This window comes from Trichosurus vulpecula, chromosome 1, assembly GCF_011100635.1.
Source record: "Trichosurus vulpecula isolate mTriVul1 chromosome 1, mTriVul1.pri, whole genome shotgun sequence".
Classification (NCBI taxonomy): domain Eukaryota; kingdom Metazoa; phylum Chordata; class Mammalia; order Diprotodontia; family Phalangeridae; genus Trichosurus; species Trichosurus vulpecula.
In genome coordinates this window covers 50,381,900-50,398,703 of record NC_050573.1, presented here as the reverse complement: position 1 = coordinate 50,398,703, position 16,804 = coordinate 50,381,900, and the positions used below count along the sequence as shown (strand labels likewise).

General features: G+C 51.0%; 1 protein-coding gene across 4 annotated transcripts in view; it reads right to left on the bottom strand.

The window, feature by feature from the left end:
* Positions 1-6,128: 6,128 nt before the first annotated feature.
* The window catches only part of PNPLA6 (patatin like phospholipase domain containing 6), a 38,976-nt gene continuing 28,300 nt past the window's right edge, over positions 6,129-16,804 (bottom strand). For 2 of the 4 annotated variants that reach the window (XM_036761191.1, XM_036761206.1), the window contains exons 22-36: positions 14,279-14,419; positions 14,086-14,149; positions 13,827-13,995; positions 13,561-13,743; positions 13,297-13,415; positions 13,044-13,200; positions 12,611-12,727; positions 9,736-9,805; positions 8,436-8,552; positions 7,546-7,694; positions 7,306-7,458; positions 7,036-7,155; positions 6,833-6,929; positions 6,597-6,706; positions 6,129-6,418 (exon numbers count right to left, since the gene is read on the bottom strand). In XM_036761191.1, coding sequence (XP_036617086.1) covers positions 6,347-6,418; positions 6,597-6,706; positions 6,833-6,929; positions 7,036-7,155; positions 7,306-7,458; positions 7,546-7,694; positions 8,436-8,552; positions 9,736-9,805; positions 12,611-12,727; positions 13,044-13,200; positions 13,297-13,415; positions 13,561-13,743; positions 13,827-13,995; positions 14,086-14,149; positions 14,279-14,419 — 1,838 coding nt within the window. In that variant the 3' untranslated portion in view covers positions 6,129-6,346. Of the gene's footprint in view, positions 6,419-6,596; positions 6,707-6,832; positions 6,930-7,035; positions 7,156-7,305; positions 7,459-7,545; positions 7,695-8,435; positions 8,553-8,644; positions 8,762-9,735; positions 9,806-12,610; positions 12,728-13,043; positions 13,201-13,296; positions 13,416-13,560; positions 13,744-13,826; positions 13,996-14,085; positions 14,150-14,278; positions 14,420-16,804 lie in introns of all 4 variants that reach the window. The other 2 variants (XM_036761199.1, XM_036761214.1) reach the window with 1 other exon arrangement.

Sequence of the window (16,804 nt, the reverse complement as noted above, 5' to 3'; positions counted from 1 at the left end):
AATACACCATCAGACACCTCCTTCTATGAGAGTCAGCACTAATTCACTAAGCAATGCCCCTTAGGACCAGTTCAACCCATTGGTACTCTCACTAATAGCACACATCCAACCTACTTTGTATTTACCCACAAGGATACTATGACACAGCCAAATGCCTTGTGAAAATCAAGATACATTGTGTCTACCTCATTCTCCAATTCTACCAACCTAGTACCTATCAAAAAAGGAAATTAGATCAGTTGCACGACATGGTCTGGATGAATCTGTGCTGGCTCCCAGTGATCACCAAACCTTCTCTGCTTCTAATCGCTAGCACTCTGTCCTTACCCAAACTATCCCATTTGCTCATCGCTTTACAGGTTGTAAAGCTCAGGAGAATGTAAGCTCCTTGAGGGTAGGGATTGTTTTTCATTGTTTTCCTATCACGGCATCCTAGGAGCTAGAAGGGACCTTAGAGACTGTCTGTCCAACCTCTTCATTTTACAGATGAATAAAGTGAAGCACAGAAGTGACTTGCCCAGAATCAAATGGATAATAATGCGCATAAAAGTCACACAAATGCTTGTGGCATACGGGATAGGATGTGGGACTTGGAATTAGGAAGAGAAGACCCACATCAGACCCTTCCTCAGACATTTGCTAGCTATGTGACCCTTGAGAAGTCACTCCACATCTGTTCAGGAGACATTACCTAGGGCTCATATGGGGCATCTGGTGGTACAATGGGCAGAGCACCAGGCCTGGAATCAGAAGAGTCCCGAGTTCAAAGTCAACCTCAGAAACTTACTAGCTGTGTCACCCTGGGCAAGTCACTTATTTGTCTCAGTTTCTTCGGCTGTAAAATGGGGATAATCATAGCACCTAACTCCCAGGGGTATTGTGAGGATCAAATGAGGTATCTATAAAGCATTTAGCATAGTGCCTAGTACATAGTAGGTGTTTAATAAAAGCTTATTTCCTTCCTTCATCTACTGAGCCATGCATGCTGTGTAAGCTGGAGGAGGTTCCCCAAATTCAAGAAATCATAGCCTCCCTCCTAGTCCTTCAGTTGGACTGAACTGAATGGTTGGTTGGTTGTCCTCTCTCACTTGTGAACATTACGCCATCCACTCCAAGAATCGGCCTTTATTTCCTTATTGTTCCCACCACGATAATTGGTGTGCTCAGCAATAAGCCTCCACTCCTCTTAGGCTTTAACCTTCAGGAAGGTATTTGCACAGAACTCCTTCATGCTTTGGTATTCCACTGAAATTAACTGTGCTCCCTTCTATCCCCTGTACACACTCGTTGAAAGCTAACAAGCATTCTCTGAAGAGCCCCATTGGTGTCTTTAGATCATTCTCTCTTCTTCATAGCACTGTTGACACAATTTTGTGTCAACAGAATTTCATTCTTGGAGACCATCCCATCCCTCCTCTTCTGTGTACACTCCAAAAGTGACATCACCTGTTTTCTTGAACCTCACCTGCACTCTCTCCATTGCATTTCTCCTGGCAGGTTTATAGATTTCCACTTGGGTGTCGGTCCTGATATACAGTGCTACTCTCGGGTACCCTCAATTAGATGTTTCTTTTGAATAAGGAATACCCTTCCACGGTGCTCCAGACTCATGACTCCATCCCACCAAGACTTGGTGGTACTGAGATCAGATTTACAGCCTTGTGTTAAACCTTTTTTCCATTAAGGTTCTCCCTCCAGTGCCTGGTAAAGGAGTAGGAATGCTGATTCCTGAAGGCTGTGGCCATGGACCACAAGCTTTTGTGGGTCCTGCCAGGATAAAAATGTTTTAAGTCTTAGCTATTTTCAGCAAAAAATAGTGATCCAAGACAATTCCAAAGGATGATGAAAAATGTTGTCCACCTCCAGAGAAAGAACTGATGGAGTCTGAATGCAGATCGGAACAAACTTATTTAACTTTATTTATTTTTTTGGTCTGTGTTCTTTTGCAATATGGCTAGTATGGAAATATTTTGTATGACTGTACATGTATAAATATACACACACAGATATACTATATAGATTATATATACAAATTTAAATATCTTTGTATCTATAGTTATCTATCTATATTTCCATCTAGATAGATAATGGCCTCTTTTGACCATGGCAACCCTTGAAATGTTTTTCCAAGGTATGGTGGGTTGAGAGGTTGGTGACAGTGCAGTGTGTTCACACTGATTAAATCATCATCTTTTGATATTTGGAAACTTCATAACTGGTGTCCTTAAGGAATAGACATCTGCGGCCTTGCTCTCAACTCTCTTGAGTTATTTCCTCATGAGGCACCTTGTCTGCCTCCAATCTTCTTCCCGTGCCCTATCTGGTGTCCTTCATAGGAATCAAGTTTACACTTTTACCTGAGTATTGGCAAGTCTCCAGCCAAATACATTCTTGGTCAAGAAGAGCCCATCATTCTGGTATCCTAAGCCATGGTCCAGAAAAATTAATCTCATTTGCCACCATACATAGACATGTGCGCGCACGTGCACGCGCACACACACACACATATTCATTTTTGTATATATGTATACACACATACATCATTTGTCACCATATATAGATATGAAGATAGATAGATATCTTCAACTTTTCAATTCTTATGTCTTTCTTTTCCTTCCAAAGTCCCAACCTTCACCTGGTGGAAAAGAAATTCTACAAGTGTCCCTTCAAATGCTCTGATTTCTTGCCTGGGATTTAAAAGTCCCTAAAAATACATTCCAGAGAAAGACCTAAGAGTCGTCTGGAGGGGAGGACCTGGAGGGATTTAGCCTGGAGGAGACTCAGGGGAGAGGCCAGTGGAAGTGCCATCATGTGAAAGGCAGATAAGAGTAGTTCCAGAGGGCATAACGAGAACACCAGGCAGAAGGCGTCTGGGGGAAGGGAAAGCTCCTAAGGATACCTTAAGAGGGAGCAGCCTGCTCCTCAGAAGTCTTCAAAGTATGATGACCATTTCTGGGGATGCTGTAAACAGAATACTTGTCCAGGGATGGCTTGGTCTCTATGGCCCCTTCCCACTCTGATCTCCTGTGATTCAGAGCAGGAATTTTGGCCAGGGGGCTGGGAAATGGGGCCCCAGGCTGCAAGAGGCAAGATCTGGTGAGCCAGGGAGGGAGGACACCTCCTTCTAGGTCCTAGCAGGGGGAATCAGGGCCTAGGAGACTAACCCTGTTCAACCCTGGGGGCTGCTGGATTGTCCCACATTCCCTCTGACCCTGGGTTTCCTGTGGCCTCCACCTGGCTCACCTTTCTTCCACTGTCTCTCCAGTCTTTCCTCATTCTCTTAATTCCCAAGCATTTTTCCTGGGTGCTGCCTTCAGGCATCTTTATTTCTCTCCCAACACTTTCTCCCTTGGTGATTTCATCCACTCCTATGGCTTCAACTATCACTTCTACCCAGATGCCAGTCAAATTTGTAGCACCTGCCCTACCTTTCTCTGAGCTCTGTTCTGTCTGAAAGACACTGGATGTCCCTAGTACCACAAACTCAACAGGTTCAAAACCAAATTTATCTTCCCAGATAAACGTGGTAGCTCCCCTCCTTCTTTTTGTCCATTGTACCTCCTCTTAGCTACCCAGGCCTGAAACTTCAGGGTCTGACCCCTCCTCTCTCACCTCCCACAGCCAAGCACTTGCCAAGTCCCACTGATTCTATCTCTGCAGTATCTTTTCCATCCCTCCCCTCCATTCTCACGGCCCCCACCCTAACATGGGCCCTCCTTACCTCTCCCCTGGACTATTACAATAGACTCTTCACTGGTCTCCTTGCCTCCAGCCTCTCCCTGCTCAGACCCATCCTTCACACTGATGCCAGAGTAATCTTCCTAATAATGCACAGGCCTAATCATGTCCCACTTGTAATAACAGTAAGAGCTCACATTTCTATGGCGCTTTGTGGCTTACAAGGGGTTTTCCCCACAATACCGATAGGTTGATAATGAATCAGTTTCTCCCCTCATTTTACAGGGGAGGAAACAGAGTCACAAGGAGCTCGAGTGATTAGCCCAGGGTCACACGCTTACTCAAAGCCAGGTCTCTGGTTTGTTTTTTTCCCAGCCTCTTCCAATACCACACAGCCTCTTAAACAAGATTGTCATTTGGGAGCCCTGCAGATGACCCATGCATTTTTTTAAAGAGACCTGGATGCATGAGTATGGCAAGACAGGAACTCCCTCTACCAATGTGGAACAGGTAAGCATTTATTAAACACTTGCTATGAGCCAGGTACCGTGCTAAGTATGAGGGATCCAAAGACAAAGAATGGACAAGGAAGATCTAATTGAAGGTCAGCACCTTGTCTACAATTTAAGTCTTAGCTGCCTGGGGCTCTAAGGACGAGTGACCTGCTCAGGGTAGCAGAGCCATTCTATATCAGAGCCCTAACTCTGTTCTAGCCACTGGACCAAACTGCCTCTCACTATGTACTGGGCCCCATTATTCTGACTTTTTTAAGTGATGGGAATAGGCTCCTTTCTCTGTCTTGCTCAGAGGGAAGGGAATGAGGGAGATAGACAGTGATCAGATTAGAGAGGAACATGAGCAGAAAGCCCTGAGCCAGTGGCTTCCGTCAGGAGGCTTCCTGACTGGCTGAGAGTAGCTCCAGGACTGCCCGGGGGGTGAATCCCCAATTCAGGGGTGGAAAACACCGTTCTCTGGAGGGCTACTAGAGAATTCAGGCTTAGAGAGAACCACAGGCCATACCAGACTTGGGGAACTTGAGCTCGATACAATAGATAGGAAAGTTTCGGCACCACCCAGCCTGGAACTAGGTCATTTTCCATTATGTACATTCCTAATCACCTATCCCAGTGTATTATTTCTGAATTTGTATGTTCTCTAATTTCCCTTGTAAATAAATCTTAAAAAAAAACAAAAACAAACAACCAAGTCCTTGTGGTATGCCTTGTGTAGAGACAGGGGTAGGTAGTAAGAGGAAAGGAGTGGAGGCTGGACCAGGGCACCTTGTTCCAGGGGTGGCAGCAGGGGAAAGGGCAAGGTTAACCAGAGAAGGGGTAGAGATCCCTGAGCCCAAGAAACTGAGTCTGCTTGGGACCTGTAAGGTCAGGGGACAGACTCAGTGACAGGTGAATATTTCTAAAGCAATGAAAAGAGAAAGCCCTGGGGCCAGATGACAAGGTCCCCTAGTTAAGTTCAGGGAACTGGAATCTCTAGAGCAGGGGTAGGGAACCTGTGGCCTCGAGGTCACATGTGGCCCTCTAGGTCCTTAAGTGCAGCCTTTTGCTAAAGCCCAAGTTTTACAGAACAAATCCTTTGATTAAGGGGATTTGTTCTGTTTAGTTTGAATTCAGTCAAAGGGCCACACTTGAGGACCTAGAGGGCCACAAGTGGCCTGGAGGCCCTGCCCTAGGAGGTTGATGTGGTTCAGCGAGGCCCAATGACCAGTGTTGGGCCCTGATCAGGAACAGAACTTTTTCCCTGAACGAAACCCCAGCTCTTTAGCCTGTCTTGTCCACCTTCCCATCCTCAGCTCACATGCTTCTGCTCCATGCAGCCCCACAGCCCGATCCCTGGACAGCCTCCTCACTCTCTCCCAAACAAGCCTGGCACATCCCCACCCCTGTGCCTTTGGTCACACCGCCGCCCAACGCCTCTGCTATCAAAGCCTTTGGCCATCTTGAGGCGTTCCTCAAACCCCATTCCTGACCCCAAGGCCTGCGGCCTCCTTCCTGAGGGAAAGCCTGACTGAGGCACTCCCTGTCACTTTCTCACTGATGCACACTTCTGAATTTGTATATACATGTTATCTACTTACCCTCACAAGTAAACCCCAGAAAGAGTACTCTTATGAGCTGGATTATGTAGCATCGAGGGTAAGAAAGGAAAGAGGGACCCTCGGCAGGCCTGGCTGGGCTGGGGTCTGCAGGTTTTCTTCCCTGGGTGTGTTCCGTCTCCACAGCCAGCCTGGCTTGCTCCTCGGGGCAGGCCATGGGCCCACAACTCTCTAAACCCCTGCCTCAGGGAGACCACATGAATCGCTGGACATGGACTGGCCCAATGGTGGAGAAGCATGGCCCCCTTGTGGCCACTCGGATGAACAACCACCCGGTGCCTGCCGGAAAAGGGATTCCGGGACTCCACAGTCCTTGGGTCCAGGAGGCAGCAAGCAAGCACAGAGGAAACTATGAGCATTTATTTGGGGTGGGGGGAGGATAGGGGTCAATTCAGTGCAGGTCCCCCCACCCCAGTGCCAGGTCCAGTGCAGGTGCTGAGGAGTGGGGGCAGGGCTGGTGCTTGGGGACCCTTCCCCACCCTGGGCCACACCTTTCCCTCAGCTGTGGCCCTGGAGTCACTCCCAAGATTGGAGGATGGGACCCCCTGCAGAGAGGGCTCAGGCCTCCGCAGTAGAACCAGGAGGGTCCTGGGGGCGGCCTCTCCGGTGCCTCAGACTCTTCTCTTCATCCTGTAATAACAACAGCCTTCTGTGGGTCCTGGCCATGGCCGGCCTATGACAAGGGCTGGAACAGGGCAGAGGGGAGGCAATCAGGGGACGCTTTGGGGCAAGAGGCTCAGAAGTTTGAACAGAGCCAGGAGAGGTCAAGGGGAAATTGAGGACAGAAACACTGCCTGTTTCTACTCACAGTCTCAAAGGTGCTACTGGGGGTGCCCCCTCCAGGGGAGCCCCCTTCATCTCGGGCTCCATCAGGACCACCATCCTCTTCATACTCTGTCAGACAATCTGATTCCTCACCTAGGATTTAGGGGGAGAGAAAGTTGTAGGCTAACTGGGCCTCCTCTGGCTCCCTGCCCCAACCTTGCCCTGTGCCCCCAAGCCCCCCCACCCTGGGTCCCAGGTCTTAGCTTCCCCCTCCCTCACCATCAGCATAGCTGTCAGACACATAACTTTTGGTCGGTTCAATCCGGGACACGATCTCTGCTAGGTCAGTAAAGCCAGCACTGGGGCAGGTCAGCACCTGAGGAATCACCATGGGAGACAGTGTGTATGTGGGGGTGGGGGATGGGTATGTGGGGTGGGGGATAGGGAGAGTCCACTACTGTGGGGGGTGGTCAGTGACTTACATCGGTGGTGCGCCGACTCTCATTAAGGTCAGCGGAACGCCTGTCCCTCAACATCTTCTCAATGATGTCCCCACGGCTCCAGCCCCCAAACACCACCTTCCCATGCTGATAACCTACGTCCTGTAGGGCCAAGGGAAAGCTGGGGGCAGGCATTCAATCTGAGATCTCCACCCCCCCCCCCCGCCCCCCGCCGCATCAACCCCCCCCAACCTTGACCCCATTCCTGCCTACTGTTCCCATCCTCACTCTCCCCGCCCCTCCCATACTCACATAGATCTGGTCAAACTTGCCGAAGTCCATGGTTTTGAAGCAGTCTATGGGTGGGCGCAGATACTCACAGTAGGAACTTGATTTCACTATCTCTAACTGCCTCACACAAGACACATAGGCCAGACGGGACTGGATCTCCGCCATGTCCGGCACCTACGAAGAAACAGGGCCTCGCTTAGCCCAGCCTGGCTCAGCCCAGATCCTGTGCCCCCAGGCTCTGAGTTGGGAGGCCTCACTCACCTTGACCTTCTCAGCCCAGGGGTTGAGACGTTTCCAGAGGAGCCACCAACCCGACAGACTGTCCCCATAGTTGCTTAGGTCAGTCTCATCCTGACTGCCTACATCAATGGCTATCACTGTCTTTGCTCCCATGTTCCGGGCAATATCAGCTGTAGGGCAGAGAGGTGGGGGGGGGGGGGGTCAGCTAGTACAGTGGAGGGCTGAGGGAGGACAAAGGGGCCGTTATAGGCGTGCATGTGAACACTCAGCACTTCCTTTTGGGGGACCGGGAAGAAAAGAAGTATGCCCAGGAAATGGGGTCCCTCTGCCAGACTGCTTCTGAACCTTAGCCCATGCCCACTGTCTCCAGGAGGAGCTGCCTGAAGCTGGGGCCACAGGACAGGCAGGGAAGGAGCCCCTTCCCTCTCATACCACCACAAAGGTCTAAGAGCGGGGAGAGAGGCTGAGATGAAAAGGAATCAGGGAGGAAAAGGCACAGGAGGCAGCCTGCTGCCACACCATTCAGTTTCCTGGGATGCTTTTCTTCTCTTTGCCATCCGTGTATACCTGTGTGATGTACGTGGAGCCCCAGGTGACCTGCATGAACTCCATGTGCCCAGGTTCCCAGGACTTACAGGGGGCAAGCTAATGCACCTGCACTTGAGGGAGAGCAGGGGAGGGTGTGAGGGAAAGAAGCCTGTGTGGTAATGAGAGGGCTCACACCCAGAGGCCCAGGAAGGAAGAAGAGGGTCCCTAGGCCTGGTCTAGGATCGCTGGAGCTGTAAGACTGAAGCTAGTGGGTGACTCCCACAGACCTCTCCTGTGTATTTTTGTGCCCAGATATATGCACAGCCATGCTTGTTTGTGTCTGCATGCAATGCCCTGTGCCCGCCCCCGGCCCAGCCACTTGCCTGGCAAGTTGTTGATGTAGCCGCCGTCCATGAGCAGGTGGCCATCCTTCGGGTCACAGAGTGGGGGCAGGTAGCCCGAGAGCGTCATGCTCGCCCGGACATACCGCCACAGAGACCCTGCCCAGGGAGGGGGGACACCACGTCAGGCCCCCCACCCAAGGGCCCCCCCACCTGAGGGGGGGCCAAGAGCAGTGCCCCCTGGTGCTGACCTGGGACATTGTTAACATAGCACCCATCCACCAGGTGGTGCCCATCCGAGGGGTCACACAGGGGGGGCAGGTACGGGCTGTAGGAAGAGCTGGCCCGGACGTACCGCCACACGCTGCCTGCGGGGGACAGAGTGGGAGGGGAGTGTGAGAGGATAGGGGACGGGTAGGGGGATGGGGAAGTGACAGAGTGGGGCAGGATGTGAGGGAGAAAGGGATGGAGGTGGGACAGGTATGGAAGGCACTGGACCTAGCCACATGCTGCCTTCAGAGAAGGGACAAACCATGGGAGGAAGAGCAGAGAGATACGGGCTGCAGGAAGCACGAGGCCAGATGCACCCACACATTCCTTTCAAGGGGACAGAGGAGAGTGACAAAGGGCCAGGGGAACAAGTGGGCAGTGGGGGACAGGCAAGGTTGCTAATAAGATCAATGGAAAAGACGAGAGGAAGAAGGGACCAGACACCTGAGTGGAGAGAGGTTAAGAACAGAGGGCCAGAGGAAGCCACACTGGGGGGGACGGGGAGAGGGAGAGAGGAGGAAGAATGGAAGAGGGCCGCAAGGTGAAGATTCATCCGGGGGGAAAGTGGGGCCCCATATCTGCTCCCAGCTCAGGGCCTGGGAGTCCAAACTGTCCAGAGGGTCCCTGGTGGGTTAGCAGGTTAGAGGTTAGAGGTCACTGGGGCTGAGGAGCCCAGGCCAGCACCCCAAGGCAGACAGGCAGCTCAGCTGTTAACAATGTCCCAGATGGCTCAGCCCCGGCTTCCCCTGCACCCAGGCCCCCAGCAACCACGGCCCTTGAAAGCTGAAAACCACCAACACTCACCCTGGTCCCCTCCCTGAGAATCCATTCCAAGGAGAAGCACAATCCAGCCCTCCTACACAGGAGCCCTCAAGTGACCCCAATGAGGGGGAACTTGCATAGGGACAGTGCCAAGGTTACCATCAAAGGGTTAGTAAGTGAGTGTTCTAGTGCTCTGTCTGAGCAGGATCAGGTCCCAACACCCTCCCCACTCCCCCCTTCTCTGGTGGTCAGCTCCCCTAAAGGGGAGTGAAGATGTAGGCCGTAGGAGAAAGGATTTGGAGGGGCCTACCATCCTTGTGCACCCGCATGGCTGAGGCGGTGATATCTGTGGTCACATTGAAGTAAGGCAGCCACAGATCCTGGGGGGAAGAGGGACAGTGATTAGTGGACAAAGATGGTGGATGGGGGGACAGGGATGCTGATGGAAGGACAGTGATCAGAGAAGACTGAAGGGAATGTTGCTAAAGCCTCAATCTTCTCTTGGTAGGAATTACATCTAAAGACTTTAAGAAGCATTATAATAGCTAACTACAGCACATTAAGGCTTAAAAACACTTCACACATGTTATCTCACATCTGATGTTCATAACAACTGTATCGCTCCTCTCCTCGCCTGTGCCCCAAGGAATAGAACCCCAATGGATAAGGTCCCTGGCTTACATCTCAGGAAGTACGTTTACTCTCAGATAAACACACGCAGAATGAAGGTCTTTATATGCTTCTTGTCTCCCCACCTTAAAAAATAAGCTCCCTGTGGGTAGGAATTGGTTTGTTCTTGTACTTGTATCCCTAGAGCCTAGCACATAGCAGACGCTTAATAAATGCCTGTAGATTGATGGACAGATAGATGGATGGATGGAAGGATGGATGGATGGATTTGGAGAAACAGTCAGTCTCCCAGGGGTCCTTAACATCTTTGGCCATCGGTTTGGGGAAGCCTGAGGACCTCTTCTCAGAATCATGTTTTCAAATGTATAAAATAAAACACACAGGATTGAAAAGGAAAACAATTATGTTAAAATACAGTTATCAAATTTTTTTTAAAAAACATGTTCACAGACCCCAGTTTAAGAACCCCTGGTCTAACTAATGCATTTTAGGTGGAACTGTGAACTGATCTAATGATTCTGGAGACCAATTTGGAACTAAGCCCAAAGAGCTATAAAACTGTTCGTGCAGTATCACTACTAGATCGGTATCCCAAAGAGAGCAAAGAAAAGGGAAAAAGACCCACATGTACAAAAAATATTTATAGCAGCTCTTTTTGTGGTGGCAAAGAATTGGAAACTGAAGGGATACTCATCAATTGTGGAATGGCTGAACAAGTTGTGATGTATGATTGCGATGGAATACTATCGTGCTATAAGAAATAACAAGCAGGATGGTTTCAGAAAAACCAGAGAAGACTCATATGAACTGATGCAGGGTGAAGTGAGCAGAACCAGGAGAACACTGTACACAGTAACAGCAACAATGTAACAATGATCACCTCTGAAAGACTTTTATATTCTGGTCAAGACAATGATCCAAGATAATTCCAAAGGACCCATGAGGAAAAATTGTTATCCAACTCCAGAGAGAAAACTGATGAACTCTAAGTATAGAATGAAGCATGCTTTTTTTTTTTACTTTCTCTATTTTTCTTGGTGTGTGTGTGTTTTCTTTTGTAACCTGGCTAATATGCAAATGTTTTTACATATTGTTTGTCTTCTCAATGGGAAGGGGAGGGGCAGGGCAGGAAGAAGGGAGAGAATTTGGAACTCGAAATTTTAAAAAATGAATGTTAAAAACATTTTTATATGTAGTTGGGAAATATTTAATGAAATTGAAATAAATTTAAGGAAAAAAAAAGAACCACCCCTGATCTAAGCTGAATGGGCATGACCGGGGGAGGGCTTGTCACCTCTGAAGCTTGGGAGGTGTTAGACAGGGAGTGGGCAAAGTGTAAGAGATCCAAGAGCCTCAAGACAAGGAATAGCAGAGATATTAAAAAGGAACATGGGAAAGGGGAGGGGAGGGGAGGGGAGCCCTCCAATTTCAGAACAGAAGGGTTGCCTCTTCTTCTCTGGATAGGAGCAAGCACTGGTGGGAATGTTCAAGGGAAAACCATGGGAAAAAGGGCCAAAACGGCAGCTGGGCCACATGAACTCACTTGGTCTGACAGGGAGGGAAGCTATATAGTACTTCGGGGGGAAAACCAAGTGAAAGCTCCCACCATGAGCAAGATGACGGCATTGAGTGAGAATATAAAGATGAAGATGCTTGAAGGATGGAAAAGAGAGTGGAGAAGACACGCCAAGAATCAGAGGATATGCCAAAGAAGGAGCAGGGGCAGCAATGTCCAAATTGAGACAAGAGGGTCTGAAGCCAGAGGGCTAATCTTTGGAGCCCAATGAGAAAACATCTTCCACTCTCATGAAGGCTCACGTCCTCACTGCCCTCCAGGTAACCCAGCCTCATCTGGAGGGGACATTCTGCTCCTCTGGGAATCAGGTGGGAGGCTCGAAAAATCTGCAGTAACCACAGGCTAATTATGGCAGAACCTTTGGCCCATGCCCAAAGCCCCAAGGCACGAGGTTCTGGCAGGCTAAGGAAGCAAGGCTGATACATCCTGATAAGAAGTTAACGGCCACAATCCGCAGGGTCAGAAGAGCGGTGGTCCCATGAAAGCCAGACCAGACAGAAGGAGGGCAGGAGAGGAGGGTGAGGAGAATGGGAGCCGAGCCAGTTCCTGGGGGTGGAGCAGCCTGCAGAGGAAGAGACTCCTCCCATAAGGTGAAAACTGCTTCAGTCCCAATGGAGCTATGTGCCTGGCTCACAGTGCCCAGACCCCTGCTCCTTTGGGGCCTGCTGCAAATTCTGCCGAGCTGGGGCCAGACCTACTGGGGTCAGGAAATGAGATGGTGCTGTTTGCCAAATCCTCTTTCCCAGACAAACAGGTAGCATGCGCCCTGCATGGCCCTTGTGGCAGTGGTAAAATGAGATGGGTGAACAAGCCAGTCCCTGGATTCAAACCACAAAGCCAAATGCCTGAGGGTCTGACCAAAGGAAGGAGGTGAGGGAGAGAGCAGGACAGAGATGTCAGAGCATGGTAGGGGGGAGAGAAGAGAAGAAAGATGGCTGAGGGTCAGGATGAGGAGAGTGTGAGAGGTGGAGGGTGTCACCTCAATCTGCCTGTCCTGGAAAACCCGGTGGATACTTCGGTTGAAGGCAGAGCCTGAGAACATGGAGGTAACAGGGTAGGTGAGGTCCAGCACTGGCTCAAACACTGACGTCATGCTCTGTGGGAGACATGGAGAGAAGGCCAGGGAGCTTGATGCCAGGTGCTGGGGAGCACAGGAGCTGCTAAGGTTCATAGGGGGATGCCAAGGGGGCCTGAAGGGCTCATAGGGGCACACCAAGGGGGCCTGAGGGGTTCACAGGGAGCCACTGAGATTTATTGGGGGGGGAACTAAGGGACCCGAGGCACTCACAAGGGGTTACCGAGGGAGCCTGAGGGGTTTACAGGGGGCCACTGAGATGTGTAATGGGCATGAGGGGTTCAAAGAGGGATCTCAGGGTATAGTGGGGGGGGCAGGGAGAAGGTCCTGGGAGTACCTTGGCCCATTCGCGAGCACGCTGCTTAGTACGACTTGCGCTGCGTTCTTCTGCATAAAGGGCCCCAATGAAGGAGCCGATGGATGTGCCACCCACCATGTCCACGGGCACACCAGCTTCCTCCAGAGCCTTCAGCACCCCAATATGGGAACAGCCCCTGGGGGCCAAAGATCAATGATTAGCCCCCAGTCAAAAGTTGGCCTTTCTCTAGCCCCTTCCCCCACCACTGCCTATGTTTGGAGCCATCATTTACCTGGCCCCACCCCCTCCCAGGACGAGGGCAATGGTGTTTCCCGTTAGCACCCGTGCCAAGCGGGAGAAGTCACTGTGGCGGTCAGCATGGCGAGAGAAGACTTTCTCGTAGAGCTCTCGCTGGGGAGGCAAAGTGAGAATGTGCACTTGGCAGAGGTGGCGGGTCAGCCTACCTTCAGGTCCATCAGCACCATGATCCTCCATACTCTCCGCTTCCCCTGCCTTCCCCAAATACTCCCTCCTTTACCCCCAGCCCCAGCAGTACCAGTTTGGCAGGGCTGCGACGGGAAAAGAGCCGGCGTGGGCAGCGCAGGTGCAAGTGGCCCGAGCACCAGCTGCGCATGTTGAGCCACTCAACTGTGCGGGTGGGACCCGGACCCTCCTCCCGGTGCAGCAGGACCAGCTGCTTCAGGGCCCGCACAGCCGTACTCTCCAGCCTCTGCTCCAGCTGCACAGGAAGCAGACCAGTCAGAACAGGGCCAGCAGGCTGACACTCTGGGACAAGAGGGATTGAAGGTCAAGGGTCAGGACCTGGCCAAGTGTGGGTTCCTGGTCCCCCAGACCCACGATGAGGATGCAATCAGCTTGGCGCAGGCAGCGCACAGTCCAGGGGGTGAGGGAGCCATCTGTTTGGTAGAGCACGATGCGGTGTGTGTCCTCTTGCTGGGCCAGCCAACCAGATAGCCGGAACTCCTGGATGCTGCAAGAGATTTGAAGGAATGAGCGCCAGTGACAGCAAAGGACTCCAGCTCCTAATCCCTCCCAGCCTCCTTTCTCCTGAGCTTCTCACCTATCCAAGGCTGAAGCCCCGAGCCGCGCCCGGATGATGTCGCTATTGAGGAGCAGAGTTGGTCCTGGAGGAAACAAAGGAGGGTATCCTAGGAGACATCCTCCCTTAACTCCCCCTGCCCTGCCCTGCTCCATTCTGCGGGATGGAGACCCCTCCCCAATGATGACCAAGGCATTCCTTCTTCCACACTGACCAATGGCTCTCAGAGCATGTTGCAACTCCAGGGTGAAGGCTACCATGGGCACCTCTGCACAGACAGGCAGGACAGCCACTGTAGCCAGGTTACTGGCTGGGTTGGTAAGTTCTGAAGGAGGTGGCACACCAAGCCCTGAACCTAGGGAGAGACCAGGATACACCCTGACCCATCCATACCCTCTACCATCCGAACCCTTCAACCCTCTGCCCTGTCCCCAGATCAGCCCCAACCCTACAACCCTCTGCTTGTCCCTGGTGTCCTCCCCATTCTTCCCACCCTCTGCCCTGTCTCTGGACTCCTCCCAAGCTCTCCAGACTCTCCCCTAACCCATAAGTGGTGGTTAATGCAGAGTGGGAAGCAAATCAGCCAGCTTCTTGGTGTCCAAGGAAAGAAAAGGGGGATAAAACAGGAACACATTCAGCACCCAAAGGTCTCCCAGTAACCCAAGTCAGAGGGCATGGTGAGACCCCATGCCACTGTGCTAGCTGGCTGTTGGCATTAAGGGGACCAAGGGGACCTAAAGATAGAAGGCACACACAAAAGCCCAAGCTGTTACACACTGGATGGGTCTCAGGCTCTTAAAGGCAGGACAGGTGCCTCTGTGATCCCAGCAGTGAGGCTGAAAGCACCTCAAAAGCCAGAGAGAAAATAAAACAACAATAAAATTCAAGATGAAAGCACCAAGCCAAGGTAAGTTGGAAGAAAGGATAACAAGGGCTCTGGATGGAAACCTAGAGAAAGCAGTAGAGCAGGCTATGTAGATGGGCAAGAGAAGGGGCCCCCTATTTCTATTGCCAGGGCCTGACAGACCAAAAAAAGGATGATGGTGGGGGCCCAAGGCAGCCCCAGAGAGTGCCAGGAAGAAGCCCCGAGGAGGAAAAGAAAGGTTAGAGAAACAGCAGAGATTTAGTGTTAGCAGGGACCTTGGTGGCCATGGGCTACAAACCTCTCATTTCACAAATGAAGAAACAGGCCCAAAGAAGGCGCTTTGCCCAAGATGACACAGCTAACAAAGTGGTAGAGCTGAGACCAGACCCTGTGTCCCTGAACTTCAAATTCAGAGTCTTTTCTCCAACACCACATGTGTCCAGGGACGTCCTGGGAAAAGGAGAACCCTCTCTGCGGCTCCTTCTCCATAAGGAATGGAACCTATGATCTACAACTTAGCTCATCCTGCTGCCTGGAATACAGACAAACTGCTAAAGCAGCCCTGAGAGATGCCCAGGCCAAATCCCTAGAAATGTCCAAACCATCCAGGCTGGGGAAGATGACCAGGGAAAAATGTGGATGTGGTGACTATAGGCCTGGGGAGTTCTAAAGAGGGCTGGCAAGGGCTGCAGTAGCCTCCACCCCCAGGCCCAGTCAAGACAAGAACTCAGAAACCAGCAGCATCCCGAGGGGGCAAACAGTCGGGGAGTCAGCTGCACCAGATGCCCAGGGACTGCTGGAGAGATTAGGGAAGAGTGATCACCCTTCCTTTCCTTCCCTTCTCTGGGCTTGTGTTTTCTTATTTGTAAAATGAGGGGGCTGGACCAGGTCATCACTAAAGATCCTCTGGTCCGCTGACTACTCCTCTTCATGACAAGTGTTTTCCAGCACGGCAGAAAGGGAACATTCGCTAGCAGAAGCTGCTGGAATACATGATCAGGAAGACAGTGAAATTCATGTTCATGGGAACCTGAGGCTCCCCAAAAACAGGAAATCAAGATGACAGTTGGTGTGGCCCTGGATGTTAAGAGCTAACGAAGCCAAGCTCCATAAGAAGGAGCTTCGTTAGAAGGGTAACACAGCAATGCTGCTGCCTCTTTCACTGCTAAGCCCTTGGACCAAAGCTCATGCAAAAGGGGTCAAGTCCTGGGAAGACCCATCCAGAGCCAAGTGAAAGGCAATGTGGCATAATGTTAAGACTTGGAGTCAGCAAAACCTGGGTTCAAATCCTGCTTGAGACTAACAGTGTGAAAAGGACACTCATTGGCAAAATGAGCATCCTCACCATAGTGAGAAGGATCGACTGAAATGACTCATACAGCACTTTTAAGGTTTACAAGGTGCTTCCCATCCAAATCAGTTAAATAAGTGATGAGACAGGAGAGCCACAACCATGTTGACTTGGGCTAGAAGCTGCCGCTGAATCATCCACATGGTTCGATTGGAACCACATTATCAGGAGAGACCAAGGGTAAAGAAGGGATCTTTCTGGGTCTGTTTCAGTCACCTGTAAAATGGAGATGAGATGGTCCTAGCAACAGACTGTATCTACTTCCTGAAAGCCAAGCTATGGTCAAGGCATGAAAATGCTCAGCACCAGGGAGCTGTCCACCAGGCAATGAATTCTTTGGCCTAGGCAACCCAAGAAAACAGAGAAAACCACAAAATGGTCCTCAGGTCTGGGTTGCCCCCATCAGCTCTACAGTGATGGTAACAGAGAGGAGAAAGCATGGAGAACCAGTGTTTAGGCTGTCAATCAGCATTAACTTAATTGTTCATGCCCCAAACATAAGATGTTTGCCCAGTGAGTCAACA